The 13,549-nt window shown below is 41.4% G+C and overlaps 1 protein-coding gene across 1 annotated transcript in view; it reads right to left on the reverse strand.

The window, feature by feature from the left end:
- LOC136857548 (integral membrane protein GPR180) overlaps nt 1–11,748 on the reverse strand; it is a 92,066-nt gene extending 80,318 nt beyond the window's left edge. The window contains exon 1 of the mRNA XM_067136300.2: nt 11,210–11,748. Within this exon, the coding sequence (XP_066992401.2) occupies nt 11,210–11,748 (539 nt within the window). The remainder of the gene's footprint in view (nt 1–11,209) is intronic.
- Nucleotides 11,749–13,549: the final 1,801 nt, after the last annotated feature.

Genomic DNA, 13,549 nt, shown 5'->3' on the forward strand with positions numbered 1-13,549 from the left:
GGAAACTTCACATCTCTCAGAAGCCTATGGAGTGAGCGAACTGGGAAGTAATCCGCCTTGGCAGTGACACTTCTCACCTGCTCCTGGCTCTGCAAAGGCTGACGCCTGTGCTCAAATTTTTATATGCAGAATCCCCTTTCGGGGGCTTTCTGCAGAGCACAGGATAAGCCATGGACAGAGCTGGGAGCAAGTAACTAACCATAAAAAAATCAAGTGAGGTCTGACTTGAAATATGACAAAGAATTTGGCACAATTCTCAAGTAAAACCTTGTCCTTGTCCTACTTTTTGCAAAGTTCACTACCAGTACTTGCGAAGAAAATGTTTCATAGAAATCTTTGAAGTATTTTATACACCAAAACCAAACATGTTAATGGCATCAGTGCAGTGTCAAGAGAATGTGAATAATGACATATACAAGGGTTGGGGCAAAAGTCATTGACAATTTTCTTTCTTGCAGATATGAGTCCGGTTAGAAAATGCGACATGTACAGATTAAAGGACAACGTGGGAACTACAATGAAGAACACACATTGCGCCTCACATATTTATCATGGTAGCATACAAGACAATACTGGTTTCATGGTGCAAGATAATTACAGCAAACCATAGCACACATTCAGCTGACATGACACAACTGGGTCTAAAGCCCTTCAAAGTAGTCCCCTGCAACGTTCACCACTCGCTGCCAACAAATCACATTAGAGTTCCTGTTCATATGCCCTGGCCCAAAATTAATCGATGGCGATTATTCGTGACAGGAAGTGGTCACCGTCCTGTTGCCAGCATGCTAGGTGGTCAGAGTATGTTGCATATCGCATACGTGCCAACTTTTAGAAATCAAAAATAGGAAGATTTTTTAATTCTTGGATTTCATCACATATATTATGCCACAGTCTTGGTGAAAAAATAGGACAAGATAAAAGGCATACACATCTACAGTTACAATGTGAATTGACCACTAAAAGTACAAATGGTTACAAGAAAATGTACCTAATCATTCTCATTTATGACACATACGTACGTATGTATATCACACCAACACACTTCAACAAAATGCATAATAGTTTCCTTTATTAGACTGTACAATGAAGGGCAATTCAATTTTATTGGTATCTATGAACACTTGGAGGTAACGTTTGTTGTTTTGTGGCCAATACGTAAAGAGAAAATACCAGAAACTGTCACCGACACAACTCCCTGAAATACATTCAAGTCATTAAAATTATGAAGTAAGAATGAACACAAATGCACTGAAATACGCTAAACTACCACATACAAAACAAATCAATGTGTCTCATACATTATTAACATACGACTTTAACAGGAGGAAAGGCACAAAATCGCAAGGAAAAATCCATGTGGCCTACAACTCCAATGAAAGTACGCACAGGAACAATGTTAACAGCGCGCAAACCAGACAATAACAAACTCATTCTTTCGTCTCGATTGATGATGCTGATGTTGATGCTTGTTGTTTAAAGGGGCCTAACGTCTAGGTCATCGGCCCCTAATTGTATGAAATGAGACGAAATGTAATGACAAATTAACAGTTCAAAATCCTCCACTGAACGGAATTCAAAAAGCGAGGACGAAAAATGAATGGATGGATATGAATTTAAAACAATCAGTGGATCTGACACGCAATGATGCACATTGACAGAAACTGACGTAAAACAATAGTATTTTGACCAAGGGACTGCTGCTATAGCATAATACTAAATCGATATGATGCTTGTAGTCTAAAGGAGTCCAAAATCCAAGTCATCGGCCCCTCATAATGGTATTTACCGCTAGGGAAGTAGAACCATGGCATTTGTCATGCTGTGGTACTAATAAAAAGTAGCGTAGACTCGCAGTATTCCACACAGTATGGTACTACTCACAGGTAATGAAATTCGCACATGTAATACAACCTATGGTGTTTCGCACATTGCGGCACCATTCACAGGCAATGCAAACCTATGGTGTTCATCACATACGTGTACTAACTACAGTGACTCCCACTATCCCGTGGTGTTCCTCATGTAGTGGGTACTAATCATAGGCAAGCCACAACCATGGTGTCGCTCCTAAAGTGGTACTAATCGCAGTCACTGCAAAAGCCGGCAACACACACTGTTGCTACTAATCACAAACCAATTTTGTATTTAACATAGTGGTACTACTCGCAAGTAAAAGCGACCCATGGTGTTCCCCGCGTGGTGGTACTAATCACAAGGAGTTTCATGGTTCTAATACAATCATCCCTTGGTTGTCTCTTTTAGTCACCTCTTACAACAGGTTGGGGATACCGTGGGTGTATTCTTCGTCTGCAGGGGGTTGTGTATTTTATTTGCCTCAAGTCTGGCAAAAAGCCATTTAGGACCCCCCTATCCGCCACCTGGGACGTGCCACGTGGGCGTATCACCTCTCACCCTGCTATGCCAGCGTAGTAGGTTCGTGATTTCGTCCCGATTAACAGAGTGGCTAGCCTGTCTCGTTTGTAGGCAATTGCCATTCTGAATTCCCAGCTTAAAGCACACACGCTGCTGTAGTGAGCGGGAAACTCGATACACAAAGGTGACGGACGATACACTCGCCAAATAAAGCATCAAATAATTACGCTTGCAAATGAGGTATAATGGGGATTAATTGAGGGATGTTCCACCATTCAACACAATGTATAAAACATGACATTTACTGAGGTTGCATAAATTACACAAGCACACAAGAATGTATCCTTGAGAAGAATATTGACCCTTCTGGAGGTTATATTGGTCAAAAATAGGAAGTAGTAAAACTTAATCAGAAAATCGGAAGATAAGTTAAAAAAATAAAAAGTTTCCAGGTAAATCGGAAGGGTTGGCAGGTATGATATTGTATCTACCACTGAACTTCTGTCAGTGCACGCAGTACTCACCCTGATGTGATTTTGCGCAGTCGCAGCTCTATCCGCAATATCCTGTGAATGGTGCGTTTCTCAATGCCATTTGTCCTCTCTAACTCCAGTAGCGTCCATCATCCGTCTTCCTCCAGGAGCTACTCAATGACAACATGTGCCACTTCGGTCCACACAGTGACAGGTCGTCCTGAGCATTGCTGATCACTGGTTGCAATCATCCTTGCTGAAACTTTCCTACCCACCATGTTACTGTTCGGTATGGTAGGGCATTATTCCAAAGGGCTTCCAATAATTCACTGCGTCATTCTCTCACATTTCTTCCCCAGAGAACGGCTATTTTGATGTACGCGCATTGCTCAGCACGGGTTACTTTCACCTCGCATGACGCTCGCCGCACAACTGATTTCACAGCTACTACCAGCAATCAGAGCCATCTGCTGTTGTGAATACGCACTATGCCTGCACAGCTTCCACGTAACAAATAACAGTTTGTGATCCGCTCACATATTTGCAAGAAAAAAATAGTTGCAATGACTTTCGCCACAACCCTCATTATTTCTTACAAGAAGTAAATATCACTAGCTTAACTGTAATCTTGAGGCAAAACACTGTTTGCAGAACACTGATAATATGTTGTGCTTTCATCATACAAAGTTCAATTAACATAGGCAGTGGTGATTTTTTTTTTTTTTTTTTTTTTTTTGCATTAAGAGGAAGTACAACTAGGCAACCATCCTTTCTGAACAAATTAAGTAGAAACAAAAATGATGATTTAAAATAATTAAAAAATAATTCAATAAACAGATTTGAAAATTAAGTTAAAAATAAACAAAAATTATTTTATGAAGCCAAAATGGATACAAATATATCAAAAAGGAATGCAAGTACCCTGAGTAACTGAACACTTGAAATTTATATGCGCTTGAAATACCTACTCTCACACAAAGCGAATGACAAGATCAGCAGTGTTACCATCGGCCAGTATGAGTTTGAGTGTTTCCTGCAGGCCAAAGCTCTGTCTTACACCAGAGAGATCAGTACACTCTGCAAGGATGTGGGCCACGGTGAACTCGGCACCACATGAACATACTGGGAGGTCTTCTCTCTTTAGGAGGTAGGAGTGCAAAGATCTTCCGAGACCTATCCTCAGCCTACACAAAACTACAGTTTCTCTACAGAAAGGCCAGAAAGAGGTTAATTGTTCTCAGCTTATTGGAAATTCAGATATCAAGTAACTCTGATTCACAGGACGGCAAGATGGTTTGGTGTAGCTGAGAACAAATATTCCTAGCAGGTACGTTCATAGGTCTAAGTTTGATCTGCAAGTTTCATTGCACAACCTAGATAGGTTATGAATCTGCTGCACCAGAAGGTGTTTCGGGAAACATGTATCGATAGACTGCAGAGAACTTTACAAAGCCTGTACACATGAGAAAGTGGTCTTGTTTGTGCCTTAGTGCAAACTGCAGAGCTTTAACAATAGTAAAGAGCTGTGCAGTATATACGCTACTGACACCACGAAGTGAGATCCTGATGCTCACATCATCGGAAACGAACGAGCATCCAACATTCTCTCTCATCTTTGAACCACCAGTGAAGAAAAGTTGTGCTCCGGATATTGGTGAACAAAGTAATGGAAGTACCTCTGATGAAAAGAAAACATCTGTGTTCATGTTGGGATGACAGTAGATTTAACAGTACATCCAGTTGCGGAACTAGCCTGGACTACCTTATTATGGGTCTGCAAAAGACAACCACCAATAGCCATGTTCAAATCATGACATAAGCTATCAATTTGAATCCCAACCAGTCGTATGCCATTCTGCCAGTTTTTGTAATTCTTGTGGTACTGGGTATCAAAGAATATCATTGTATAATGTTATGGCATTTCATGAATTTTGGCAGCATACATAAGGAGCATCTGCTGAAAAGATTCGCTAAGGTTCAGCGAGTAGGCTGTGAAATGAACTAGTACAGAAAGCTCCGGCAGTCAGACTAACTCCACTATGATGTATACTATCTAAAAGGTTAAGCGCAATTTTTGTTGCTGAACCAAAGCCAATATGGGAAAGGATCATAGCTGTGTAAATACACAGAAGCACTGTATGGTCAGCCCCCTAAAAGTGCTGCTGAGAAACTTAATCATGGCAAGTCCCTTCAAGCAAGCAACTTTCAAAATGACATATGGTGCTGCCATATCAGTTTTTTATCAAAAGGAAGTCCCAGAACTAGTCGGACACAGTTTTGCAAGTGGAGCTCAGAGTCAAGATGCACAGGCTGCCATTGACAGAACTGTAAAACTAAGGTTTATGCTACTGAAAATCTCTCAACAATCACTATCCTTCCTGAGCTGAAATGAAGAGCTAAATTGTCTATGTACAGTGCTGGAATGACTGCCATTGATGGTGACTGAACAGCAAGACATTCAGTACACATTCCTGTGGTACTCCATCTTCTTAACATAATATTGAGAATATGGCCCTTCTACTCAAAGAGAGTCTGAGAGAGAGAGATGAAGTTCTCAATAAATGTGGATAAATTTCCCTGGAATCCCCACTCATGAAGGCTGGAGATAATCCCACACCACCAGGTACAGTAGTATCATAGGCCTTTATTGATGTTTAAGAACATGGCAATCAAGTGCTTCTTGCAAAGAGGTGGTGGTAGTGATTAGTTTTAAGAGGAAGTAGAACTGAGCAACCATCCTCTATTAAAACTATTCACAAGGAGAAAAGAAATGTGAAGTATGAAGGAACTGGTAAAAGGAAGGGAAGAGTCAAGAAGGGTGTGAAAATGAGACACCCTAGACCTTGCAAACCCAATACTGTCGGGGTTGGAAAAGAACAAAATTTGACCAAGGGAGGTCACATAGGAAAGTTAAAAGTGAGGAGCCTAACACAAGTGGAAGCAGTGTCAGACTCAGCAAAGGGAACCTAGTCAGCAAACGATGCTTTCAAGTTCAAAGTCCCCGGGCCTCCTTTTTAAGTCAACTTTTACGACAGGCAGGGGATACCATGGAAGTATTCTACTGTCCCTACTCACAAGGGGTTTCTTCCGAAGAAAGGCCTCCTGAAAGGCACTATGCAGTCTGATCAAGTGATTAATGGTAGAATGAAAACCACACTGGTAGTTAGTCAGGAGGCCTCTTTCCTTCAAGGCCCACATCACATGAGATGTCAGCTCACCATCCTTTCGAATAGCTACGTTAGGCACATAGGCCTATAGCTATCCAAAAGCTTTGGATCTTTACTTTGCTTGGGAATTGGCATCACAATTCTCTTACACCACTGAGATGGAAACTCTCCTTCACGCCATATTCTATTGAATAGGATAAGGATATTGCTGAGATATCTGTCATTCGAATGTCTGAGCATACAGTATGATTATGGATTTTGTCCAACCCAGGAACCATGTCCTTGCACAGCATGAGTATGCTCCATAATTCGTACTGCATAAAAGGGATGTTTTAGGAATACGAAGCAGTAGAGCAAAAGAGAGGTTGTGGGCCTCTGCCTCATGCTTTATCAGAAGAAAAGCATGATGATAGGATATCTCCTAGAGTTAGACACATCTGCAAAATGTGATGCAATGTGATATGCAATGATGGAATTAATTGTAAGTACATCTCTATTAATGGAGATTCTGGGTACTGTCCGTGAATGTTGACACACTCCAACGATACAGCAGAGTTTTTTGCCCAAACTTGGGATGACCGAGCATGTGCTGTCATGGAAGACACATACTTCTCCCAAGTTGCTTTCTTACTCCCTTGGAGCATAGATGCTTAAAGGTAATTTGATTGGTCATCACAGTTCAACAATAATGCTTACAAGCCTGCCGGTGATCATGTATGGCTGCTGCAATTTTGTTGGTGCGGGATGCCAGACAAGAAAGGTATTGCTTCCCCTGCAGCTGCCAGAATTCAGGTAGTAATGGAACAAACATGATCACCAACAGACCTAAGCACCTCATTGGACATCACTGCGAGTTTCGTAAACTCTGGCCAATTCACTTGACGAATCACCCAACATTTTGGCATTTCGCTTTGTTTTTCATTGAAAAGTGTTAGAAATATGGAGAACTATTCACTATCACAGAGGTCAATGTGTAGATCTACTTCCCACTATAATAGGGGAACTAACGCACAGCAACGCAAGGTGACATCCAGGTATGAGAATGTCCCATGTGCGCTACTAAAGTGAGACGGTGCCCGTGCTGAGCACACAGAGATCAAACTGGTCAATCAATTGCTCAATAACCCCCCTCCCCACCAGCACACCATGATGGAGAGCCCCAGATGGTGTTAGAGGGGCTCACATCTCCCAGAAAGGCAAAAAGAGGTAAATGAGCGACCACATTTTGAAGGCAATGTTTGTGAAGATGGTAATCTGGTGGAAGGAACAAGATACGAACTGCAACTGCGTCTAGCTAAGTATGTAGTGGCACTTCTTTACTGAAGGTGTTGGAACAGACTAGGGTGCAGATGCCCCCAGCCACCCCACAATCAACAGCTACTCGATTCTTGAAATAGTCATGTCCACGACATTCCCGTAGACAGACTATGGTCGCATAGAAGGATATCAGTTGACACAAGTCAGCTAGGCGACAACTACAGTGCCATTGTGTGGACCAAAAAGATGATGAAATTATGACAATCGCTTGCCCTCCTCCCTTCCAGCTAGCTGCCATTGTTCGCTGTTATCTTTAGTACACATCTACTATTTGCTCAACCTCCATGTTCTTGTCAGCATGGAGAGATGTGGAGGCTGAATCGTCAATGGATAGTAAGCACTGATCATGAACATTAAGCCTTCTTTCTGGGAGGAATAGGTTTCCCAGAAAGGGATCAAGCAACAGAACGTCAATGTTTTTATCAAGGCTTCTTGTTCTTGGTCATCGTTTTTATGCTCTTCAGAGGACAGCTGGCAGAAAGACTTCTCCAACCATCTAGCAGAGTGCTGAGGCTTCACATTTGCCTCTTTTGGTCTGGGATTTGATAGGAAGGCTGGAAAATCTCCAGCCCAAGTTGGGAAAGTCTTTCCCATCACCTTGTTGAGGGAGGACTTCCCATCCAAACGTGTGGGAAGTACTCTTCCCAGATGACTTTGGCAATATCTTACCAATTCATTCAGTGTTGTTGTACCTTAAGATGTTGGCTACTTTTGAAGTCTGTAATATTCTGTGGACTTGCTGATGGTCTCACTAGAGCGGAAGTTACAAGACTTGAAGGTGTTATGCGCACCTTCGCTGCCCCCGTATGTCCCATATTGCTGAGCCCTGGCAATGCAGTTAGGTGTGGGCAAATCTCTGGCAATTATAATGCCCTATAGGAGTTAATATATATATGGCTGGACAATCAGGAGATACGCTGACACTTTAATCCATTCGGGCAGTGTCTGCAGGTCAGAAGTAAGTATGAAAGCACCAGTATCATGAAGATTTGCTTAATGTCGGAAACCCCTGCCATGCAGAGTTCTGGATGAGGTGTTCATCGGAGGCCTTTATAAAGTCCCTATGAAAGAGACTTGTGATTTTCAACCTTGACAGCCACTGGTCAAACATCCAAATATAGTGGCTTCTAATAACTTCCTAATCTGTCCAACTGTATTGGTTTTGATGACTATGGAACTACTGTGTACATATTTTATCAACCTTGTCACTAACAAATTTTTTGACAGTACTGCTAATGAAGAAGGGGCTTTCAAGTAGAAAAATTTGTTCATCGACCCTGGAGATTACCAGGAATCAAGGCAGGTTATCTTTGTACATTTCTTGGCTAAACAGATCAACATCTCGACAGAAACATTTACGTTAATTACTTTTCTTTTTGCTTTTGTCCCGGCGACACAGACAAGTCTTATGGTGATGATGGGATAGGAACGGGTTTTGACAGAGAGGGAAGTGATTCTGATGTTAATTGAGGTACATCCCTAGCATTTGCCTGGTGTGAACATGGGAAACCACAGAAAATCATTTTCAGGGATGCCAACAGTAGAATTCAAACCCATGATCTCCCGAATGAAAGCTTACAGCTATGCAACCCAAACCACGTGGTCTACTCGCTCAGTTTACTTACTTGTACCTTTCAGGATGTGAAGGTCCCATCCTTTAGAGAGTTAAAAGTTCTGTTTCTTGATCTCACTAGTAGCTAGGGAAACAGCGTCAACCTTCAGCAGAGCCCCACATGCCGAGATAAAGCTGGATACTCCACAGGGAGTCTAGAATCTAGAGGTGGGCTCATCGAGTAGCCATTCACCACCTTGTGACTGGGGGAGGATGAAACCTGCACATCCTCACAGAAAACAAACACTCTACCCAAAGCAGAGAGACTAGCAGCCAATGATCTAGATGTTAGGCCCCTTTAAACAACAACAGAGACTAGCTGGACAGAGAAAGGAAGAATTAGAAATAAAGAGAAAGAACAGAGAAACCTCTCGGGCAACTAACTAGTCTTGCTCTACTCCGAGGCTAATCCCTCAGGATGAACGAATACACAAGCCCGATGTCAAGGTCATTAGTCCCTAGAGGGGTTCATTAACATAGGAATTAATTATTCGTGACTACAGGACTTCAGAGATCTCGATATAGCCTATATCTGTCAATTGCTTCCACCCTCCATTCTATAGAAGAAACTAGATGCGTAAAATAAAAATGTATTCACCATATGCATGCATCACTTTAATGTGATATACCTTTTACTGATCCTATGAGACGTAAGCAAATGCCACTTTCTTATAACTTTGATAAAAGGGGTGCAAAAGAGAGGCTGAGAATCCAACATAGTGCAACAAGACCACCAGGGTGCATTGGTTAATTTATTGGTTAGTGACAAGACCACTGGTCTGGGGGCCACAAGCCTCCAGGTTAGAGCCGTGAAGCGGCCCACAAGCCTCTGGTATCCCCTGCGACAGTATTGCCTAAATGACAAGACTATTGGTCTGGCTGAGAAAAAGTAACTTTAAAAAATCTGTGAATTTGACTCTGCTTGTACTTAATATATATTCAGGTTGTGGATACATCCGGCATACGCCATGATACTTTCAAATTTCGTGGTTTCGTTATTTTCACAGAATGTGGCAGCCCTGTGGCCACTCATCACGAGAGTTCTATCAGAGACAGTACATAACCAACATTTCCCAGACTGATATAGTTTCTGCTTTAATTTTTCTATATATAGAATCACTTCGGGTGGCTCGATGGGTCCCTGGTAAGCACAAAGTTTGGATGTCTAATCTCTGTTAATTAAGGTATGTTCAACCCTCGTCCCCTTTCTCTACGTAGTCTGGTATGAAGTGAGATGAATCTTCGCAGCAAGTTTTTATGACCGGATACTCTTCCTGACGTCAATCTTCTCAAAGGAGTTAGTGAAATGAAATGAATGACATGAAATATCATATTATATTATAGTAGGAAGGAGAGGGTGAAACCCTGTGCCAGCACATAGACCTAGCCCACACCTGTCGAATAGCACCAATTTAACATAACATCCCCATCCGATGAACGAACACCAACATCTTCAAACACACTCACTCCATATGAACCCTACAGAGACATTTGGAATTGAATACAGGCTTTTAGCATGCAATCTAGTCATTAGAAATTGCATCCTACATTCTGATGTGGTTATGTATTGAAAAGGTGGAAGGAATAAACTTTCATATTTATTTGACTTTATGATACACAAGCCAATTACCTTCAGTTCATTCGTAGGCGCCATCAAATACTATTAGATATATTCATTAGGGTAAAAGGAAGGAGAAGAGGTGCGAAAATACTAGGTTTTTGTACTATTACCTGACATATAGAACACTGAAGAGGACAATATATAGGACTGGTAGAGCACATGGCGACCATGTTGTTAAAGACTGAAGCTCTCTACTCAATTGCCAATGTCCAGGAGACTATGCAGGACAAGAAAAAAAAGAATGATCACTGGCCAAAGGAATGTATTCTAACAGTTATTAAGACTACCTCACAGCTCAGTAAGGAACTGAAGATCACCCCAATCAGAATATTGTGCTATAACGTTACATTTCCCCTAAGAAAAGCAATATCCAACCTGATGGGATCAAAGCATTTGGCTGTTTTATTTCAATCAGAATCATGTTTTAAACACAAAAATTGTTTATCGGTTTCAGGACCAGAGTATACTTAATACATAACCCTTGGAACAAACTAAACTGACAAGCAGAAATATCAAAGATCTAGCAAATAAATGGACAAGATACTGACATAAAATTACATGAAGCCTTTCTACACAAAATACCCATACTATGCAAAACAAAATCGCTTCCTTTTGAGCTGTCAGCATTAATAACCATACTTACCTAGGCTGATTAACATCTTCAATAATGAAGGTCAGCTGATGTCCTTTTACAACATTCCACGGGTTATCTTCATCCAGACAAAGCTGGTTTTTGGGACAAGGAACCTTCCTTAGAAAGTCAATTTCACCACCGTCATAATTGCACGAGGAATCGTATGCCACCGTATTTATCTTATTGAACATCAGTCTACAGGCTTTTTCTTTATTCACCACAGTCCTGTTCCCATAATATTCAAGAAAATATCCCCTATCTAAAACCGCAAATGTCACAGGCTTACTGAGGTTTGATTTAGAAGTAATATTACCAAAAATATATCCTGAGGAATCCCTAGTGTTATGCATGTCAGTTTTCTGGAAACCAAATTTCACTAAAAACATAAAGAAATCTTTCGTATTCCACGTCCCCGTTATATGGCTTCCATTTACACATTCTGTATTTACAGTTAAAAGCACAAGTACGAACCAGCCACACGCAATTTGACGAGTGACAGATATAAACTTCAGTTTACACATTGGACCCTTCTGCTTCACGGAAGCCATACGTAAAACTTTCGACTTCGGTCCAGCTGATTTCATCTGTCAAACATACCAAGACGTAATGTTGCCAGTATCTCCGCTATAAACTTCCCAACCTGGATAAATAGACTGTATTTCGTGTTCTCACTTCTTTCATTTGTCCCACCCATAGTAGTTTGTATTAGTGCTAGTGGCGAAGCGTGCTAGTTTGAAATTATAAAAATCGAATATTCTTTAATATTTAATATTTTTGTTTCTTCGTCTGGGCGTGTTGCGAGAATTCTATAGTGGCGTATACGATTCCAACACTCGGTCAGCTGAATTCCTCGCTGCACACCCTGTAAGCAAAGAGAATGCTTGTAAGGAGCGGCTTAGTCTTCATTTCAGAACTAGCCGTATGAGCGCTAAAAGTGTGTTTTGTATGTGCCATCCACCGCCGTCTCGATCCTCCTATACTGCCTGCTCCATGCCACTAGTTTAACACAGGAAGGCGCGACTAACGACATTTCATAATACCAATATAAATGGTCCATTATTGGACATTATAAATTTTCCAGCTAACTCATTCTTGGTTGCCAGCGTTTCGCCCTCGTGTGCTAGGGTGGGCTCATCAGTTGGTACCTAGCACACCTACCAATACGCTGGCTAGTGCATACCATGGAGGCCACTGCGTAGGCTAACTGGAACCACCGGCAGTGCCAATGCACTAAGAGACTTTGTCTCATTATCAAAAATTGATGCCTGCTTGGCCATCAGATGATATAGATGTTGATTCCCATAGGGAATCTGAAATATTTGTCCTGAATGCAGTGGCGGCGCGTGGATAAAACGTCTGGGGGTTCACTGCTGTGGAAAATAAGGTGTTCAGATTATTATTGTTACTTGATGTTTACATATATGTAAAATAGTGACATTGCTTGATTAGAAACATGACTTTGCTTTGCAGAGACACGGCTACAGCTTGAAGAAGTTACTAAAACAATGAAGAATGAAAGGCAGAGGATATGAGGTGCAATTACTTTAAGCTGATCCAATTTCCCCTCATTTTGAAGACGTTGCTTACGTAGGAATAACTTCAAGAACGTGTTAGGCAGACTACTGTTATTTATTTGTTGACGTATTTTGCTGTTTACTTTTCATAAAACACGTATTACTAATGAAAAGTTTCATTTGATTACATAAACTTATGCTACTTACGCCTATTGATGCTATACAAACTGTAGTTAGCAAAATATTCTGGCTCATTGCGGTTAATTACATCAGAATGGCAAAATCGCCAAATTAAAATCCCTTCAAAACCTACCACATACGGCAAATTTTAACCGCGTGCTCTGACAATGCTTCGGCTAATTTCGGAACTGCTCGATGTAACTCGTGTCTATCGCTGGTCCAGTTGCCAGCGATTCCTGGGCTATGTTTTCCCTGCTCCTCACAGCCCCTCGCCGTGCGCACCTTCCTTACGTCTCACGGCCCCGCGCGTTCAGACCTGAAATTGAACCTCTTCGCTGGTTCCGGAGAGCAACCGAGTGTTGATGTCAAAAATACCGCTACGCGCGCTGATATACAGAGCAAATTTAAGGAATAGGCTCTGATAAATCATTTTACCTAGACTTATCTATTTCTAGGGGGTTCACTGAACCACTGAACATATAGTACGCACTGCCTGAATGAGTAAATTTATAATACCAATATAAATGGACCTTGTGATAAGAATTGTGACGGACAATCACAAAAAAAAAAAAAAAAAAAAAAAAAAACGTCTTCATGTTTAGACATTTTGGACAACCTCAGATATGATGTAGATGTTGATTCCCATAGGGAACCT

Source organism: Anabrus simplex, chromosome 1, assembly GCF_040414725.1.
Source record: "Anabrus simplex isolate iqAnaSimp1 chromosome 1, ASM4041472v1, whole genome shotgun sequence".
In the NCBI taxonomy this organism is placed as follows: Eukaryota; Metazoa; Arthropoda; class Insecta; order Orthoptera; family Tettigoniidae; genus Anabrus; species Anabrus simplex.